The sequence below is a fragment of the Hermetia illucens genome, chromosome 6 (assembly GCF_905115235.1).
Source record: "Hermetia illucens chromosome 6, iHerIll2.2.curated.20191125, whole genome shotgun sequence".
NCBI classification, from domain to species: Eukaryota; Metazoa; Arthropoda; class Insecta; order Diptera; family Stratiomyidae; genus Hermetia; species Hermetia illucens.
Genome location: NC_051854.1, coordinates 92,181,486 through 92,203,015, shown reverse-complemented (window position 1 = coordinate 92,203,015; position 21,530 = coordinate 92,181,486). Strand labels below are relative to the sequence as shown.

Below are 21,530 nucleotides of genomic sequence, written 5' to 3'. Positions count from 1 at the left end.
GCCGGTTATCCTGTCCCTCCTCCTGTCCGTCTGTCCGTCTGTCCGTCTGTCCGTCTGTCCATCTGTCCGTCTGTCCGTCTGTCCGTCTACCCGTCTGTCCGTCTGTTCATCTGGCCGCCTGCCTGGCTGTCTGTCAGTCTGTCTATCACACACACTTTTCTATACTGATTATATGGCACGAAATTTGGTGAGGAGCTGGGAATTGTGAGAATGCCCAGATATGCAGTGAGTAATAACCTTCTACGTTGAGATTAAGGGGGGTCCCCATACATGCGAAGGGGGGGTGTACGATTTTTTTTCACCGAATATAGTCATGTTGGGTATCAAATGAAAGGTCTCGATTAGTATTTTTTGAAGCCGGTCTAAGTTTTTACATTTGTTAGAAAGGGGGGAGTGGGACGGGTGAAAAGTGATGATTTCTTTAACGGACCCATTCTCAGAAACTACCCAACCAAAAAATCTGAAAAAAATCACGAAGCTGCCTCTTTCTCAATCTCTGGAAACTTCCAAAATGCTAACTGCTTCCAACAACAAAGCGCCATAGGAAATCAAAGCACAATTTTCTACTTGCAATTCTATTGGAGAAGTCGTGATACAAAATTATAATTTCAAATTCCCATTGACAAAACACATAACGTTTATTCCGTGATAAAATACATGAACAACATTATTATCTATTTATCTGCTAACTACTTTCTAGCCTCATATGTAGCATCCGTCTTGTACTCCACATCCTGGACCCGCAAAGTCTTGACAAAACGCTTGCTGTTCTTGATACATGCAATCTTCGCCACACGAATATTCATAACAAGAAGGAGAACAATATCCTCCCGTTTGGCACCCAGAGCAATTTACTTGACCTGAAATTGGAATTGTTAAAAAAATATATAAAAAATAGAGAATAAAAACGATTTGGTTAAAGAAAAGTTTTCACCAAATAAGCACTGCTATATGACCCACTTCTTGTATTTTCTACTAAGCGGTAGAGCCAAAAAAAATTGTTCATATTTTTTAGAATTAGAATTATAATGAACATGGAAGTGGAGGATGCTCAACTAAACACCTAAGGTGAGTATTGTCAGTCACGAGGATAAAACTGCGTAACAACGTGGGACCCAACCCTTAGCTCCAATAAAGCACCCTTTGACAGGCGGTTTTTCGCCTCTTCGCTACCCAAATCCAAAAAGTAACCCAAGTCCTTGGTATTTCCTTTCTTCCTTCGTATATCATTAACCAAATTTGAAAAAAACAAAATTACTTCCTCTTCCGCTTAGAGTACATGTAACCCGATGCTATTCACAGCATGAACGAAGGTTCATAGTTCCAACCATTCCACATCATTTCGTATTAATAAGTACAGCCATTTCTGAAAAAAGTGCGTGTAGCAGACAGATCGACCGACAGACGTAATCGTCTCCACCGCAATCGAAGGGAAAAAATTGATGCAGATGCCACGGGGCCATACTGGATTGCATCCCCAGGTAGGGTAGAAATCTACAAAATCAAACAAACCAAAAATATTTCGAATTTGAAATTTCAGTTCCGCGCGGGAGCTCCTGCTGATGGCGTTTGCTGGGTTCTTTGCTAACCGGCTTGGGAATGTAAATGTCAATTTACATAGTAAAGCTTCTAATTCAGACTGGAGGAGCCTATTTTCCCCTTTCCAGAAAAACTTTTTGCTAGAAAATCTTGATGCTCTAAGGCAGCGGTGAGGAAACAGGCCAGTAACCTTTTTGATTGAGCCAGAACCAAGAACCTCCACGAGTTGGCACCGGGAAATGCTGCACTCACTTTGGCTTACTGTTCATGATGCAGTAGGGGAATGCTCCGAGGCTTATATAGGTGATCAGACCTGAGCCTATGAACGTTTAGGTAGGCCTGGCATCCACTAGTATGCATACTAAGGCATGAACTCAGTATAGACTGTAACAGCGGAGCTCTGATTGTGGTCACAAAATCAATCCGTGTCTTAAGAAGAATATGGGATTAGGTTTCAATTTACGTAAAACTTCCAGGATGTAATTGCTCGAAAGTCTTCAGTCAAGCCGCTGGAGAGTGCCATCATACTCGAAGAAGGCGATCAGACTCGATCCTGCAATGGGACTTATCTGAAGTGGCTCTTACCACCTAGCCTCACCAGAGCTTATTTGGTACCATAGCATATGCTCTGGGAGAATTACCGGGTGGATATGTATTCGGCTCAGTTATTTGCGGTTGGCCCCTTGAGGAAGTTTCATAATATTTGCGTGGAATTATGCTGTGCAGCTCGGATGCTGTACTTTTTAGTTGCGTCAAAAGTATTACATAGAACTTGCATCCACTGGTATATATGCTGAGCCGGTACTCAGTATATAACGGCTATAAGTATAGCCGTACCAGTCATAGCGAGGCTGTGATTATGGTCTCCTTGTCAATCCGTGTCCAAAGAGGGCCGTGGCTCATGTGAAATCCCCAAAACCTTGCTCGTAAACCTGTCGGTTTTATCTCTTAGCCTGAACTAGCCTAGTTTATGTACGTGTATATCGTAATCTAAAGAGGTAGATGCACAGTAGAGTGTATCCTCACTTAATACTTCCCTCTAGTTCAAATGGACTGATGTATAGCTTCTGAATTCCCACCGTTCTTTGGCATCGATGGACCTTTATCTACAGAGACAACCCCTTCTCCAACCGCGCGGAGACTTATCACGAACTCCGGCAAGCGAAGAAACGACTTGACAGACGGAAAAAGGAAGCCTGGGAGAACCAACAACTCTGTGAACTCGAAAAGTGTAGGGAGCAACCGCACCAGGCCCGAAGGCGGAAGTTTTACCAACAAGTCAGCAGGATGAAGCCTTACACACTTCGATGCTCATCCAGCCAAGCCAAAGAGGGAAATCTGAATTCCGACAATATGGGCCTATTGTAGCTTTGATTTGAATAGTTTGACGAACTGCTCAACTGCCAGAACATGGTCGAGTTGGAGGTCCGCCAACTGAAGACCACGGAACAGTCCGTGCAATTCACCGACTTAAAAGTCAAAGTCGCCAGGAGCCGTTGGAATTACAGTCGAATTTGTTAAATATGGAGGCGACCAATTACACCAAGTGGTTCATCAACTTATACTCAAGGTGTGGGATAGCGAGTCAATGCCCGACGATTGGCAATGAGGTATTATTTCTCCCATACATAGAAAGGGGAGTTATTACGCAGTGCCGGAACTATAGAGGTATCACGTTGCTGAGTACCATCTATAAGATATTCTCCGCTATCTTGCTAGGTCGGATAGCCCCATGCGCTCAGAACATCATTAGCCCATACCAAAGGGGCTTCGCTCCAGGCAAATCAGCAACAGAAAACATTTTCTCTGTGCGGCAAACGATGGGAAAACTATTGGAATGTGGCCATCAGTTGCACCATCTTTTCATCGACTTTAAGGCCGCCCATGACAGCTTAGCCAGGGTAAAACTGTACACGGCCATGAAAGAATTCGATATCCCGACGTAATTAATAAGACTGACTAGGTTGACTCTGACCAATGTGCGAAGCCAGACAAAAGCAGCAGGATTACTCTCAAGACCATTCAACATCAACAACGGTCTAAGACAAGTGGATGCCCTATCATGCGTCCTCTTTAACCTGGCCCTGGAGAAAGTGACTCCCGGTGCCGATGTAAATGCGAAGGGCACCATCCTCTTTAAGTCCACCCAACTATTGGCCTATGCTGACGATATTGACATCATGCGAAGAACAATCCCAGATGTACAGTCTAGCTTCATCCAGATCGAGCAGGCGGCGCGAGATCTTGGACTGCACATTAATGAAGGCAAGACGAAATACATGGTGGCAACGTCGGCGCCAAAACCAGAATCGCACTCGTCAAACGAAAACAATGAAGATAGGACTTTGGACCGTTGAAAATTTCTCCTATCTAAGGTCGAAAATTACAACCGATAACAGCTACAACGATGAAATCCGCGCATGGTTGTTGGCAGCCAACAGAGCCTATTTCAGCTTACAAAAACTGTTTCGCTCGAAACTTCTCACCATAGCGTCAAAGCCTGGTCCGTTGCCTGCATAACATCGAAATCTATGAGCGATACCACGACCGTCTGGTTGTGGATAAAATCCGACTCAACAGATTGCGGTGGGCGGGTCACTTAATCCGTATGGGTGAGGATGATCCAGCCCGAAAGTCTATAAGGGTAGAAAAAGAAGACGAGGCAGACCCTGTCTGAGATGGAGCGATGGCATACGTCAGGACGTCAGACAGCTTTTAGGGATATCGAATTGGTGGACCGGGGATGTCTGGAGTTCCTTGTTAAGGCAGACCTAGACCGGATACTGGTTGTTTCGCCGTTGATGGTGATGATGATGATGACTGGTATATTTAAAAGCCGCTATACTAAAAAGAAACTAGAAGGAATATCGGCTATGTTTCTTCCAGAATATGCTTCCTGAAGAATTCACGTACTTGTCAGACCATATGCAATGAAAGGGTTTTTTTCATTACAGCTCTACTTGCTATTCATATGTACTTATAAGGGAGCCACTAACATCTGCATGCTACCTTACTTATAGACATGCTCAGTATAGTGTAGAATCAGCATTTCCCGGTCCGCTGAAAAATATTCACAATTTTTACTTACCAGAACATCCTGATGGTCCACAATTCGGCATGACAGGTGGCGTTGGTGGCATAACTAAGACCTGATGCTGGAGAACAGGTTGAGTTGGTCTCAGCTGGATTATAGGACGCGTACAAAATGATCCGCATCTATGATACTTCCGATTGAAACACCTCCATCTAGACTGTGAATGTTTACATATTCTCGGCGTAACCACTGTGCAACAAGGAGGTGACGGTATCACTTCAGGTTCAGGCTCAGGTTCAGGTTGTAGTCGAGATGGTGGAGGTGGTGGTGGCGGGACCTGTGTCCCGTTAGTAACATGAACTACTTCACCCCCTTTATATATGTAAACATTATTAACATTATTGACGTTGACATTGGTATCATGCGTAACATTATTGAAATTGTGGACGGTATGGGTATTGTTGACCAAATTTGTGTTATTAGTGGCACCCTGTTGAGTAATGTAGTGAACGCAGTATTGTCCATTCCACACGGATGGAGGCGGGCAAGCAATTCTTTCGCATTTTCCACCACGGTATGTAGTCCCTTCTGGACATTCAATTTCTTCTCTTATGCATTCTTTATTTCGCAGTATGTAACCAGCAGTACACTCCACTTGAGGAGCAGGAGTTACCACTACCGGAGGTGCTAGAGGACAAGATGGCGGTACGGGAGGTTGTGGCACAGGGGTCGGTTGCCTTGGGTAGCATAGATTGTTTTGCAAAATATATCCTACAAAGAACAAATAGAATCAAACAGGACTTATCCAGACGAATCTAGCACTCATTTACCTGTGGGACAACTGAATTCACATGGCGGAGTTGGTGGTGGATTTATTTGAACACACCAACCGTTTTCAAGGCGATAATCCTTGGGGCACTCAATTCTAATGCACTCATTATTTTGCAGGTATGACCCAGGTGGACAGGATACCGGTACCGTTTCTGATCTAATACACTGGCCATTCATCATATGATAGCCATAAGGACAAACGCGTTCAAAAATTTTAACGCATTGACCGTCACGCATTTCACTCCCAACGGGACAAATTGCATTCTCAGTTCTTACAATGACACAGTGACCACCCTGAAGGGTGCTCCCGGCGGGGCATCTGATATCAGTTTTCTGCTCGCAAAATCCATTTCTCAAAACGTAGCCTTCTTCGCATTTTAATTCTGCAGGTCTGGGTGGTTGGGGTGGTGGACACTGTAAATAAATAAGGAAGTAAGTAAGTGCATTAATTGGGTTGCAGTGATAAAGCCAATAATGGTTCTTTTGGAAAATCGTCCCTTTCAATAAAATATTGTCATTCAGAGCGATTTTTCTGGCCGTGATGGAGTTCAAACCTAAGTAAAGGAGGGGAATTTGAAATAATATATCCAATACTATTCTCAATTAAATGAAAGGTCAGGGAAAGAGTGGTAGAAAAATTTCTTTATGTTAAATCCTAACTGATCTGTGCTCTTGACTGGTTTTACGACAGACCAACCAGGTAACTGCTTTGAAACAAATGATCAAAGGATGAATTCCAGTGCCAAGTAGTGATGGACAACGAGTCCTATTGGACAGTCCTACAGACAATGAAAACCAAAAAATAAGCTCGGGATTTACAAACCATGTGCTATTGATACATTACAAAGCACAATTTTACTTCGAATGATTTGGCCGATAAAGGATGAGCTGACTGGCGAAGTTGTTATCGGTGACCTTTAACTCTATTATATCGAACAGCCCCAAATGTTTTACAAAGGGAACAAGAGCGAGGCACTACCGTACGAATGGTTAGCACGCGAGTACCTAAAGGAAGATAAAACAAAGTAGGAGTAGGAGAGCCACGCCAAGGATGCAAGCTCATGATAGATAATGCCAATACTATGCCAGGACATCTAGAGAGGGTTTTTGTGTAGTGAATTCACATGAAAGCATGGGGTTCAAACTTTTGTAAATTTGTGGCCTATATTATGGCGTGTATTTCCGCAAAATTTTGTACGCCTAACGTAAATTTAACGGGTTTTTTTTTTCAGAAAATTTCCAAAATATGAGAATATACATAGTATAGCCATAAGATCTGTCAGTCGATGCGTATAGCGAAAAATGTTAGGCCCCCGAAACTGGTAACACTGAGCACGGACGATACCTAACCATACCCCACTTCCAACAGACTTTTAGGTTTCGAAGATCAGTAGCGCGTAAATGACAACACGATGAAGTTCGGTATCTACGAAAAAAGAATCACGATTATTGTACTACCCCAATGTGGGTATACGCCGAAAAAGATTCATAGTTTGTTAAAAAAAAGCTGCCCCTAAATGAACGATTCGTTTTTAGGACATTATGTCGATGTCGTGAAGCAGCTGATGTGGTTGACAGGCCGCAGGAGTGCATGCGATGCGTGAGCGTGTTCGTCGCAATCCTCTCCGCAAGCAGAAACGAATGTCGGCGGAAATGAGCGTTTTAATTTGAAGAATGGTCATATTTTACGAGGAGATCTCGGTCTCGGTGTGTACCGGCCGTGCGTTAGCTATATGTTAACGCCAAAACTGAAGGAAATGCGGCGAACTCGGTGCGCCGCTCCTCTGCAAGATTTTATTTTCTGATGAGAAAGTTTTTACCATCGAGGAAAAATTCAACCGACAAAATGATTGAGTGTATGCTCACAATTGTTATGAAGCCAAAGAAAATGCTCCGCGAGTCCAACGTCGTCACCTTCCGACTTCTGTCATGGTGATGATTCCAGCAGGGCTTGGCCCCCGGTCACAAAGCCAAGATAATTCAGCAGTAGTTAGCGGCGCATGTTCTAGACTTCATAACCCCGGATGAATGGGCCTCAGGCAGCCCAAATTTGAATCCTATGGACTACAGCCTTTGGGCTAAGTTAGAGGAGACTGCCTGCGATCGAACTTACACCGATTTAAAGAGTTTAAATCCAGCATCGTGCGTACAACTCGAGAAATGCCACTTCATACCGTGCGTGAAGCGATCGATGCATGCCCTCACAGACTTCGGGCCTGTATAGCTGCTAGCGGCAGCCATTTTGAATATCTTTTCTTTCATTTGAAGGCTCTATGTTTCCCACCAGTACTTTTCGATTGATTTGGTTTATTATTTCGTGAGAAACGAAGATATGTTTCACTGACAGAACTTACGGTTATACTCTGTATAATATATTATTATCTAATATCCCTCTAGATCCTGGAATTTTGATTTTATTTTTTTTTTTATTTCCTCTTTTTTTCAATTATTTTATATATTTATTTTAGCCTTTTTAAGGATCGAAGTATTCGAAGGATCCCTCATATTCCACAAGCCAGGCTAGCACAGAGGCGTGCAAGCACCGTTCGATGGGAAACTTCAATGGAGCTTCAATATTTATGGGCAGCCCTTCACGGTTAATTTCGCCATCATTTTAGGTTTTCGGGATAGCTCTCTCTCCAACGGCTCCCGCCACTCAGGGTGGTCTTTAGACCATCGCTATTACTTTATGTCATTACAAACCATAAACCATTATAAGACTCAAGGATATCAATCCACACACTCATTAGATATAATCTGTGTTCAGCTTGCAGCTTCATTTCTCCCCTTCTTTCTCTTCTTCTCGACACTCTCTAAAAGCAGAAAGGGTACAAGTTTTTAGAATAGTGCCAACTAGAATGGCTCCACATAAATTATGTATTATGGTGGAGTTAATCAATTAATCAAGTTTTCGAAGAGTAAAGATTATATATTGATCCTTTTTAAGCTCATGCGTATTCGCCCCTGGATCCCGTTTTGTTGGCAAACTTATTGCCATTTAGAGGGCAACTTCATTATCCCCCCTTATAAACCCCCCGCCCCCCTAACTCCTTATTTGCAAAAAACTCAGGCAGCCAGTTTTCGCTAGCCTCTTTTGAGGCCAACTTAGTAGCACAAAGACCGTTTTGCATGGATCGAAAGAGATGGTAATCACTTGGTGCCAGGTCCGGACTATACGGTGCGTGCGATAAGATATCCTATCCGAGCTCCCGTAGCTTCTGGCGGGTCATCAAAGATGTATGAGGCCGAGCATTGTCCTAGTGGAACAGAATACCCTTCCTATTGACCAATCCTGGCCGCATCTGATCAATCGCCTGTTTCAAACGGTCGAGTTGCTCACAGTAAAGGACCGAATTGAGGCTTTGGCCATAGTGGAGCAGCTCATAGTAGATGACTCCCTTCCAATCCCACCAAACACACAGCAAAACCTTCCTGGCCGTCAATCCGGGCTTCGTTCGATGATTTGGGCCGTCTCGCCGCGCTTCGACCACGATCTGGTTCTGGTTCCAAACGGTTTTATGGTCCTTACCCAGTTCCTGGCTAATCGAGCGAATGCTCACATGCTAGTCTACTTGGATGATTTCGACGATTTTATTGGTTTCTACGACGATTGGCCTACCAGTACGGGGTGTACCTTCGACATCCACTACACCAGAACGAAATCATTCGAACCAACGCTGTGCTGTGCAAATCGTTACAGTATCGCACCCATAAACCACAATTTTTTTCGACCGTCTTCATTGCATTTTTACCTCTCAGGTAATAAAAATGCAAAATATGACGAATTTCTTGCTTGGTGGACTCCATCTTTGACGCGCTATAACTTGAGACTGAAACGTATGATCATAAAACTGTCAAAGAGACACCTGTAGCCCAGATTGTCGTCTTTAAATCGCCGCGATAAGTACAAAACAAGATATGTTTAAGTGTCGCCACCTATTGGCAAAATACGACATTACTTTTTCCCCAACTTGATACAAAATTCAAGACTTGCAGGCAGGGCATCGAAGAAAGAAACGAGGGCGCTCAATAGAATGATTTTGTAATATACCGGGAATTGCGGGTTCTAAAATCATGGAGCGATAACCGAACTGCCCCCTCAAGCATGCGTAATGCATCGTTTTATGCAGAATTATAAGGACGCAGATAGCCGGGAGGCTTCTTATATAAAGTTTACTTTGGCGAACTGATAACAATTTCTATTATTTGTGCTTCCGCACTGGTGATAATAACTCCATTCATTAACTTGATGGTTGAGTTCTTATCAGCTAAAGTATTATTAGATCATCGCTGATGCTCTGGCCACCACCGGGTGTTTGGCATAACATTACAAACAATTATTTTAGATGTTTACTAGACAGATTAATATGTCAATGCTTTATTACAAGAACAATAATGATGATGCAAATCTGGCAGGTTTCCTTAGTCTGCAGTCTAGCTAACTTATCACAGATGATAGTGTAGCGAATATGGCGGCAACGCAACTATGTTACTGGAGACATCTTCAGGCCAAAACTTGGCCGGAGCTGTAAATTTTTGTTTAGGGATTGAGGAGTCCTAAGTCGGCATCCACTTGATTTCGAGCAGGACCAAATGGAGAGTAACTAACTCCCACTAACTGGTTCACGAACTCCTCTTTTCGGGCTAACGGAGCACATAACACCGAAGAGTCGCGCTGTTCTCCGGGCAGAGGTGGGGCAGCCTCTGATGAGTCATGAGGGTTATCAGTGTGAGTATGTCCATTTTCTTTGCTTTCCTGGTGTTATTTGTATTACGTGTGGCTAAATATTTTGGTCTTTTCACTGCATCGTTTCATATGTCTTTAGCTGTGTACTCTTCAACCTCCTGTCTCCTAGGCAAATTTTTCGCAGTGTACCAATAATATTGGTACTCAAATTACGCGGTATACATCGGCATAAAATACAACAACAGCGGAGGTAAAAATCATTTCTTTTTGCCTGAACCTTGGTACGCCCATTTGTCGCTCTTTTTTGGCATATTTTTTGACACCATCATTTCCCCACTTCCGGAAACACTGGATATGAGTCCCACCACTACTGCAGCATGTCTTGAGTGAGTTAGTAAGATACAAGTAACATCACCTAACGATTGCTACGTCGGTGGAAGAACTCTGTCGCTAGTCGATTCCAAGCCCGGTTGTGAAAGTAGGAGGATAGCTTGAGTCTCAATGGCTGTACGCCACCGCAACGTCTCGTAGGGTAGGTGAGGAAAGTGCAGGAACTTTGCAGTCTTGCAGATTACTCACTGAGGAAGCTGTCACTACACCTGGCAGTTAGATATAAAATGCACCACCACAAATGAGGAGAAGAAAAATTTTAAGGTCCGGTGCGGAAAACCGGCGAGAGTCGTCTGACTTGATGACTGGATCGGGCTCCCGTACGGCATCGAAACCGCTGATCGTGGGGCGGTTCAACGTCTAGGCGGCACGATGACCAGGAGCATTGCTGTGCCTGCTGCAGCTGTTTCGCCACAATCACTTTATCAGGGGCCGAGGATGGTTCTCTGGATGTACACCGCAGTAGTTCGTCTGATCCTAACGTACGGCTCAATTGTATGGTAGCAGGCTTTGCAGAAAAAATACAATAGAACAAAGCTTAATAGGATTCAAAGAACCGCGTGTGTAGGTGCTACTGGGGCTCTGCAGTCCTACCCGGCAGATGGTCTCAATGTACTCCTGCATCTCCTCCTCCTAGACCTCCACATTAAATACGTTACAGTGTGCAGTGCCGTCAGACTACGTGAGTCCGGATGCTGGGCAACGAAGCCCTACGGCCACAGTAACATCCTAGACAAAGTACCTCGGGAAATCTGGGCATTCCCCATGGATTATGCCACAGGCAAGCTGAACTTGACGTAAAATTTTGCTCTGAACTTTCCAACAAGGGCAAAGTGAAAAACAGGCGGCGTGTTGCAAGGTTATGACTCAGTGTTCTTAATCGATGGATCAAAGATGGCCTGTGGAGTCGGCGCGAGGGTTTTCTCGAATACACACAGTGTATCCAAGTAATATTATCTCGCAGGTTTCGCCAGTGTATTCCCAGCGGAAGTACTGGCGATATTTGAATGTCGATGGCTGGAGCGAGATTCGAGCCTCCAGGGTAACATAGTCATTTTGACCGACAGCCAAGCGGCCATTCAGGCTTTGTACTCAGCGACGACATCTTCCAGGCTGGTGGGGCAGTGCAGAGGCACGCTGAACCGTCTTGGTGCATGTTCAAGGTCACCCACCTCTGGGTTCCCGGGCATAGGAACATATTGGGGAATGGGAGGGTTGACGGATTCACCAGGCTCTTGGCAGCCCTTCGGTAAATACAGTCTGTGTTTCGCTGGCGGCTATCAGGGGAGGAGTCTACTCGCACTAACTGGTAGGCGCGGGCCTTAGATAGTGAAGACTTACGACAATTTGGACCGCTTATAATATAGCCCAATCACAAGAGCTCCTGTGCCAGACATGTGCAAATGCATTCAAGATTACGGCGGTCTGCACGGGGCACTGGCCCATAGGGGACCATGCCGCCAGGGTCGGAGTACCACACAGTTCGCATTGGCGGAGCTGCGAAGACGGAAGGGAAACCCTGATGCTAGAGTCAGGCTACGGACACTGGACAAACCATTCTTTGGGGACCTCAGAAAGATTTCTGGCTGCAGGGTGGTAGAGCTGCTTTCCTCCATGAATGCTATGGGCGGGCTCTGAAGATCCGAGCCGGCTAGACTCTGCCTCCCTGCTCTTATAACAGCAGTCACGGTCTTAGAAGTTTGTGGCATCAAAACGGCGCACAACAGCGCTAATTGGGCTCCTCGGAGCGGCCACTGATACCTACCCTACCTACCCTAAAACAGAAATTTTCAGTCATATGCAGTAGTTCGGAACCACCGCAATTTTTTCAGATCTCTCAGCGAATCCCAACAGAGCGTCCAGACAGTATAGTTTTCGGTGACGTAAGCGAAAGAAGGTTGGGGTGGACTTTGCGGGTTACCCGCCTAGCATGCTGATTAGATCACCGCCGAAGGTATCCGCCATGCCACTATGTCTGGCATGAATTGTACGGATGTTTCTGAAGAGGAGGTTCGACGAACCATAAACAGCTCGAAGAACTAGAAGGATCTTGGTGCAGAATTTCTGGTATAAAAAATTTACGCATATTATAAATCAGGTCATCAGTGGGTCGGAAGAATTTCCACTCTTCCTCACTGGGGGAATTATCTGCTTTATCTCTATAAAGGACACGGTGCAAGACCCCGCAGGCACAAGACCGATTACTTGCTTACCAACCATCTACAAATTCATAACGTCCATTATTAGTGGAATGGTTAATGCGCACCTCGGAGTCAACAACATTCTGTGCGAGGAGCATGCTAAGGCTTTGGACAGTATACCGCATACCTGGCTAACAAACAAATAAAATTTTTGGCGACAGTCAAGGAAGTGTGACATAATACCTAATTAATGCGTTAATCTGAGGGTACCAATATCTCAGAGCCCATCCGTATTCGGAGGGCATCTTCCAGGGGGATTCGATGAGTCCCCATTGGTTTAGCATGGCACTGAAACTCCTTTCATGGCTACTGAATGATGCTAGAGGGCATAGTTTCGCATTCAAATATGACCTACATGCTAAGTATGAGCTGACACACTTGATGTGCTTAGATGACATCAAGTTGAATGCTGGTACTAATGATCACCTTAGAAGTTTGCTTTATATAGTAGATATGTTAAGTCGTGATATTCGGATGGAATTTCAATTAGACAAGTGTCGAATCGAATCTATTCGCAAGGGTCATCACGAACCCATGCTAGAGTTGGTGATCTGAAGGATGCTCTGCTGTATGAATTTCAGCGACGTGTAAAGCTAGTACTGAAATCGCATCTCTCGGGGAAGAATAAAATAAGCGCATTGAACATATTCTCCATCCTTTCACTGGCATATTCGTTCGGAATATCATCGTGAATGAAAACCGGTCTTGAATACGTCTCCAGCGATGGATACGGACTACTATGTCCAAATTCCGAATGCATCATCCAAACTCTGCCGTGGAGGCGGCATAAAATCACCGTCAAACCGACTCGCTACGCCCTTATTTTTATAGCAAAGAGCAGGCGAGTTCCTTGCATACGTCTCTCTGTAAGGCAGACTATGGGCTGGCTCCACTTAACTTAAAGAATCGATCTTTCAATCCTCAGAGTGCGGTGACGTCAGACCAAGAGCGGATCGATGAATGGTAGTCGAAGGCAATGCACGGTAAACAGTTCAGAATGTAGACCATCGCATTTTTGGCTGCACTGTAATGGCACCGGTGCAATACACCAACAGACATAATACTGTATGTAAGGTGATCCATCAAAACCTTGCATACAAGCATGGGCTGATCACGGGAACATGTCTGGTTTACCGATATGAGCCGCAAGCGGAACTTGATAGCTCTGCAGCATGTATTGGGACCGGCAAGTTCTAATTGCGCCACATACCGCACAACAAACCTGACGTATTGTTGGTTGACAAGCCAAGTTGCTTCGCGTATAGAATTGATGTCCTTATCCCCCATAATAGCAACATTGAACGAAAATACGTAGAGAAGAAAGTGAACTATAAGTCACTGCTCGGGAAATCAAAAAAATTTGGCTCCTCGAGAAAGTGGTTGTAGTTCCCATAAAATCGTCAACTGCAGATATTGTACCTAAATCCCTGACGGCTTTCCCTGATGTCCTGGGCCTCTCACTCAGTCTATTTCAAGCCAAGAAGAGCCAGTGTCCCTTTATATTTTAAGTAGGTGGTCCGAGATTAAATTCTTGGCACTTAGTGCTAGTATAAGGAATCTGCCGAGATTATGACAACTCGGGTATTAATTCCCAGTTAGGGAAGCAATGTCCGATAACGATTGCTACAGCAGGGGAAGCACTATAAGGACCTATTGTTGGAAAATCCGTGGTTTTGTCTAATTAGCACAAAAAAGTTAATAATTGAGTGTCAAGCCTATGACTAGGATCAATGAAGATGTCGAGGTATTCATTAATCTGTAAAATAATAAACTAGAACTTCGCCAAAATTATGTTTCACACAATTGATCTCATAATATTCTGCTGCACTTGTACAAAGTCCACGGGTTACAATCGAAGCAAGATGGGCACGGAGACACTAGTTCGAGATTCAACTTTATGGTCACATAGTCAAATTTTCAATGATTTTACTTCCAATTACACTTTCATGCTTGGTTGAAACCACTTGCACTGCCTACCTTCACAATATGACACAAAAGGACTCATTTCAAAATATCACATGCGAAAGGACTCAAACCGACACTTATTAAATGAAAACGTACGTTTGCTGTGCACCCGGTGATGGCTGCTTGTTGACCGCATGTGTAACATTGTGCTGGCAGTTGTCCGCAGCAGGAAGCTACCAAAGCCAAAATTCCAAATAGGAGGATCATCTAATAAGGAGAAGAGCAAATCTCACTTGGATATTTAACTCATGAAACTTCGTGAACCAACCATTTCTCAGCTTCTATGAGGAAACTTCGATTCCTTTCCACGACAAGATTCAATTCACAACTGGTTGAATTCCCAATGTTCTATGGTATATAGATGGATTATAATTGCTTATAGAACATTTCTGATAGTAAAATGAGCATAGGGCACCGGGTCATCGAGCCTGATAACTAAATGGCTGATCTTTTTGCAAAAATGTTATATATTGTCTCTCTATGGATGCTGGGGCATGCGCCAATTTGTAAGTGACAAATTAGATTTCAGTAGAACCTTCAACGCAATCTCTTGTATACAAAAATACACTTTATTTTAACTCCTGACTATCTTAAGTGTCGTTTCCGTATTTCTAAAAAATAAATGATTATCAATCTCTCCACCAGTTTATCTCTGTCGTGGTTTATATTGGCCGAGATTTTTTCGCTACCTTTGTCACTTCATCCTCCACACGAAAATTGGCAAAAAAATCTTTGGAAGATTAGACTTAATCTACATGGGAGTAGTTTTTCTCTGTTAAATCATAAGCTGATATTACCCTGTTTAAATTTACACGCCCGACTGAAATATACCCTTTATTAATATGTGACCTATTTACTGCCACTTTCACTCTGATCAGCAAGCGTTACTTTCTTACTCGTGACATGAGACCTTTGCATAAGTTATAGGTGAAAAGCCGTACGAACCGGAACTGGGCAGAGGGAAACCTCCCGGATGACACGGCTTCGAAACCAGCTATGCCTTCCAACATTCAAGAACTAGTTCAAGTTAAGAGATAAGTAGCAGTGACACTGACACCTCGTCCTACCATCCCTATCAAGTTTATAATACTCCAAACTATTCTCAGTGAAGCCGTATTCTACCACTAAATCCCACTTTGAGAATCGCGTTCTTGATCTCGGACTCGTAATTTTTGACGCCTCAAATTAGAAAGATCAATTGGATACAAAAGGCAAAAATTCGAAACAAATACTTCCAAAAATTGTCAATAAGCCCTCTCGTCTTATTAGTACTTGGCTTTTAGGAAGCCCGCAGTCACTTCGGCCGTATTCACCCTCCTTCTCCGGTAGAGACAGTGTGCCCGATTCGCCTGCAGATCCAAGGGAATCATTCCCGCGATGACACACACTAGATTTTTGCCCTCCAATATTTGGCATCATCCTTACTAGAGATGAACTAGTCTTTGCTGCCTTTTCGCCAGTATAGTCAAGGTGCCCCTTGAAGCTCAACTTGGCATCGATCATTACCCCCAGGTATCTAATGATCGATTTTGAAACGACTTCGTGATTACCAATGCGGATTTTGGCAGTGTTATTTTTCCTTGGTTGGTAATAAGGACCGCCTCCATCTTATCTTCCGCCAAATCTAATTTCACCATTTGGAGCCATGCTTTGATAGCATGAATGGTTTCACTTGCATACAGTTCCACGTTCTGGTGGTCTTTCGCAATTACTACCACTGCCAAGTCGTCTGCAAAACCAATCAATTTTACGTCCCTTAGCACACGAAGGCCGAGCGCGGTCATACATTATATTCCACAGCAGGGGCTCCAGTACAGAACCTTGGGGAAACCTGCTGTCATAAAATTTTGCCTTCGGTCCGTCGTCCATCTCGTATCAAAGAAGTCTCTCCGAAAGGTAACTCTCGATTATCCGAGCTTAGTAACTAGGGACACCCAGTTTAGACAGGATGCCTTTAATCCGATTCAAGTTGGTTGAGTTAAAACCATTCCTGACAATCAGCGTTACCACCGCACAACACTTACCAGCAATGCCTCCCGGGGCAGGTCCGTGACCATTACAATGGTATGGACCGAGGACGGTGGTCTGCGAAACCCATACTGCCGCTCCGATAGACCACCCGCTAGCTCGACGAACGGAAGCAGCAAGTTCTACATCACCCTCTTCAACATCTTCCCCATAGTGTCTAAAAGACAGATGGAGCGATATGAAGAGGGTGCGCCAGGTGGTTTTTAGGACTTTGGTACCAGAACCAACCTCTGCCTCTTCCACTGAGCGGGAAACACTTCTTCAACCATGCATGCTTCAAATGTACTTATGAACCATACGGGCCTGATTCTAGCAGCTAATTTCAGGGCTTTGTTCGGAATCCCGTCCAATCTCGAACCATTATTGTCTCCAATTCGGCCACAGACCTCCCGTAGTTGCTCTTCGGTCACCTCGGGGTTTGTGAAGGCGTCCTGTTGTACCATTGAGTGAGGTCCGCTTTCTTCCTGTTGTGGGAAAAGGATAGCGATTATTTTGAGCGAGAGTCGCGGGCATGTCACTTGGGATGATTTTTGTCCACGAATCTTGTTCATTACAGCCTTGCAAGTAGCGCCCTACGGGTTCGTATTTGCTTCAAGGCATAACTGCTTGTATTATTTACCGGTATAGTCTTCTCAATGCTACTTCGAAGATCGCGGTATTCTTTCTTTGGCTGCCGATGTTTTGACTTCCCTCTGATCCTTTGGCCAAGCCTCATCGCTCGCAGACATGATGCTCTCAACAGCGTCAGTAGTTTGGTTTCCCACTGTGATGGAACTTGCGCCGCGACATTGTGGAGTCGCAGGCCTCAGTTACCCGTTGACATAATTGGCTTACTTTTTCCAGCGGCGTTCTCTTCGCGTCGTAAGCTCCTGCTAAAGCCGCCAGGAATGTCTTTTCGTCGAAAGCTCCAGTGGACCGCCCAGCTATCCTGGTTTTTCCACTTTTGATACTCACTCAACTATCGCTTGCTATAATTGGTTGCCTCCATATTTATTCGGCTCCTGGCGACTGATTTTTAAGCAGCTGGATTGCATGGGCGGTTTCTTCTACGTTTGATAGTGGTAGCATTTGTCCGTCCGCTTCAATTGGAGGAACCTCCAACTCGCCGATATATTGGTTGTCGAGCAGCTCATCAAAATACTCAACCCATCGCCCCAATATGCCCATTCTTTCGGAAATCAAATTTTCCTCTTTATCTCGGCGGGATGAGTATCGAGGTGTGTGAGGCTTCATCTTGCTGATTTGTTGGTAAAACTTCCGCCTTTGGGCCTGGTGTGGTTGATCCCTCTACTTTTCGAGTTCACAGACCTGTTGGTTCTTCCGTGCTTCCTATTTCCGTCTGTGAATTTGCTTCTCCGCTCGAAGGAGTTGGTGGTATGTCTCCGCGTGGGCCCGCGTTCTTCGGGAATGTGACATTACTCGGTGTGCAGCTTTCTTCCGTTTCGGTGTTAGCTTACATTTATCGCCGAACCAGCCGTTCCTACTCTGTTCGCGGCTGGAGCCAAATATGTTTGTGGCCGTATTTATGATAACGTTCTTCAGGGGATTGTGGAGCTCATTTGTTGATGCTTCATCTCCAGGTTCTCTGTTGACTGCGGTTATTGCGACATCTATTTCACCCTTATAGGTGTTGCGGAGGGCTGTGTTGTGAATGGCTTCAGTGTTAGCTCTCATTTGATTGTCAGAGGGGATTGTGGGTGGTGTTGTTATTCGACTTCGGAGCACTATGTCAACGAGATTAATCCAAAATTGTCTCAACTGTACCTGAACCATCTCCCAACCATGTCACTTTTGGATGAGTATGCTGCCTATTGGATATTCGCAGGTAACCTAGGAGCAATGGAAGTCTATCCATCATACCTGTTGTTTCGTCTAATGTTGTTACGCTAAATGGTCCCTGGACCAGAACAAACTTTCACAAGTTCGGGCATTTTCTTGCGGTAATTTTACATTTTCTCCATAAGAAGAAGTACCCAAGAAAAATATTGAAAAATTTGACAGAAGGATATTACCCTTTTCTAGTTAAGCGGTTTGTTCCTTGATTTCTTCCTTCCTCTCTATTTCCATCAAGCAAAAATAGTTAAATTGAATCCCTTGTGCGAGAACTACGAGTCCCTTTTCCGCCGTCGTATCTTTGGAGAAAAAGGAGTGATCGCCAAGTCTTTCTTCACCAATATCTCTAAGCTCATCTGCTTCGTCTTCAGTTGACTGGACTTCCAACTCACCGATGCTAGTCCAGTCCGAGGCTCCTTTTGTGGATTCGTAATGGGTTGTTTTCCATGTATGGTTGTCAGTCTTACCCAACCCCCAACCTGGAGGACCAGTTGGTACAATTTGTCCTGTTTTTATGCGCAGGAGACATCCTTCCCCGTCTGCAGCTTTTCGTTAAGAAAGAGCTCCCTTTGGGACCTATACTACCCTTTGACCTACCGTTATCGATTACCAATCGAATGCTAATGCTAGAAGCTAGTCTCAATAAAAACTATGTTGTATCTATTCAGGATTACTATTTATTATAAAACTATTTCAGGCAGTACAATAAACTAACTTTAATTTAATGCGAATTGAAAGTTCCCCTCTGCTGCATGCTAGCAATACAAATAAAGGACTCTATTGGGAACTTGCTCCTTCGTCGTCATAAACAATTTGCGCCCTTCTTTTTTTGTGACTATTTTTTCTGCTCCTGTGAATGGCTTTCCGTCTTGGCCTCTCATAAGCATCTTCGTCACTCATGTAGTCATCAAAGATAGAGTCTTGTCGAAGGTTTGCATAATGATATCCTTTTTCAGATGATCTTTTTGCATAAGGCACTGCATTTGACAGAGGATCAAGTAGATAATCTGGACTCTCATTAGGTTGTGGTGGATAGTAAACGTAATCGGAGGGCGAAGCGGCAAAAGGATTTCCTTTGAGTTCGTCACTAGTACAGTTCCTGATTTGTATGGCTCCATCGTCGCCTACTACCTTGCACTTATAAACCTCAACACCCCATGATTCCCTGATATCATTCTCGATGGGATTTGATTGATTTTGTTCACTTTTTTCTATTTCGTTTGTAAATTCCAAATCATCGTAGAATTCATTTTGGTAGGGATAAGCATATTGAGCAGAGCCGTACATAGGATACCCGAATGCAGGATCGATGTATTCATTGCCAAAGCATCCGTAGTAATTACACATAGGCATCCCACACATTCCGGTTAAATAGCATGGGGGTTGATGATAATGGAAAGGCTGGAAAACTGGACCTCGTCGGTATCTTGGGCCCATATCAAAGGCATCATCATAGCAACCAGTGCAATGTCGCGGATGGCGACCCCCACTGTAGTAATTTGCAGCACCATATCCATAGTGGTCGTAACAGCCATCACAGTCTTGCTGATAGTTTCCACCGCAGGACACATGCGGCCACTCTGGAGTATAGACACATCGTGGATGACGTGGTTGAGGAACGTAACCAATTCTCTGCTGACATCCTGTCGATCGACTACACCTTTGCCTGTTCTGTACGTGGATAATTCGAGACGTGCACTGGGGGCCGCAGGTCTTATGCCTCTTGTGATGACACCGGATTCCAGCTGAAGTAGTTCTGCATGTTCTCGGTTGAACAGCCAGACAGCAGGAGCCAGTTTTGGTATAACCAAGTCCATAATCTCCACCGGTCTCCGAGGTTTCATTGTTATAAATGTAAATATTGTTCACATTTGTGGAATTAATATTTGTTGGAATGTCGACAACATTCGTGTTGTTTATCACGTTGGTCAGCTTAATAATTGTAGTGATATTTTGTCCTGGCATGATAGGCATTTCATATTTATAGGCTTTGTCTTCTCCTTCAACTATGATCTTTCGCTGACCTTCTACCAACTGCACGGTAGGACATATTGGACATGCATTAATGTCGCAAGCAACATTTCGTTTCTTATAATTATTACACTTTTGCAAACAATCCTTTCGAGTGGCTGCACACGCTTCCAAATCCTTCATTGTTATAACATCTCGTTTTTTCAATTTCTCATTATAGGTACCGATGCATGTGAAATATTCAGACGTGTCCGTCTGTTCACATGCTGATTTACCCTCTTCTAATTCTTGTTCCACCGGGTCCATCGAATTACTGTCCGCATTCACATGTTGTGGTGTCAAAATTGCTATAAGGATCAAAAGAATCCCAACAAAGGGAAGTCTTAAGGGAGAAAAGATCCGCATCTGTAATGACAGGAAAGAAAAAAAATTATAAATATAATTTTCTTGATTTTTGGGAGGATATCTATAGTTGAAGATAACATAAGGATATAAAAAAACGAAACATTTTTGTTTGTGGTCAATCATTATACAATAACCAAATAAAGTATATCCAAGGATCCGCTTGAACATGATTCCTCTGAACCAAATCCATCGAAAACAACTTCTCTCACATATTGTATGAAGCTTCTATTAGTCATATACAGAGGTTCAATATTATAGGTCTTTATCGACATAGAGCCGAACGCATTTCTACATCTTCAGGAAGTCAACGCATTCAACCCCAAAATAATGATAGGGAAACTACCCTGAATTATAGTACGCCGGGGTCATTGTGAGTCGAAGTCATTCTACGAGGGACTTCTCCGCCTAGAACACCACCCGTGGTTGGGGAGTTTGTGGTAGTTTATCACACTGAGGGTGCCCAAAAGCACTTGAAGATGGAAACAAAGGGTTGTATCTCCAGTTCGCTCCGAGCAATCGAAGTGAACGGACATGTGGGAGAGAAAGTTAATATTGCGAGAATTAATAGTGGTGATCGAATAATTCAGTGAAAGCAGTCAAAGAGTGAATTGAGCAGAAGCGAAGTGAAAGTGAATTTTACAGAGTG

The 21,530-nt window shown here is 44.0% G+C and overlaps 2 protein-coding genes across 2 annotated transcripts in view; both read right to left on the bottom strand.

Annotated features, from left to right (window-relative positions):
* Positions 1–613: 613 nt before the first annotated feature.
* LOC119660196 lies at positions 614–15,039 on the bottom strand. The gene is made up of 5 exons (XM_038068616.1): positions 14,916–15,039; positions 14,744–14,854; positions 5,404–5,818; positions 4,628–5,344; positions 614–860 (listed from the first exon to the last, which is right to left on the bottom strand). Exons 1-5 carry the CDS (start codon positions 14,916–14,918, stop codon positions 703–705), a joined length of 1,404 nt encoding a protein of 467 aa, XP_037924544.1. The 5' UTR covers positions 14,919–15,039; the 3' UTR covers positions 614–702.
* A 4,128-nt stretch (positions 15,040–19,167) lies between these two features.
* Positions 19,168–21,530, bottom strand: part of LOC119659983 — a 28,985-nt gene continuing 26,622 nt past the window's right edge. The window contains exon 2 of the mRNA XM_038068353.1: positions 19,168–20,884. Coding sequence (XP_037924281.1) covers positions 19,286–20,884 — 1,599 coding nt within the window. The 3' untranslated portion in view covers positions 19,168–19,285. The remainder of the gene's footprint in view (positions 20,885–21,530) is intronic.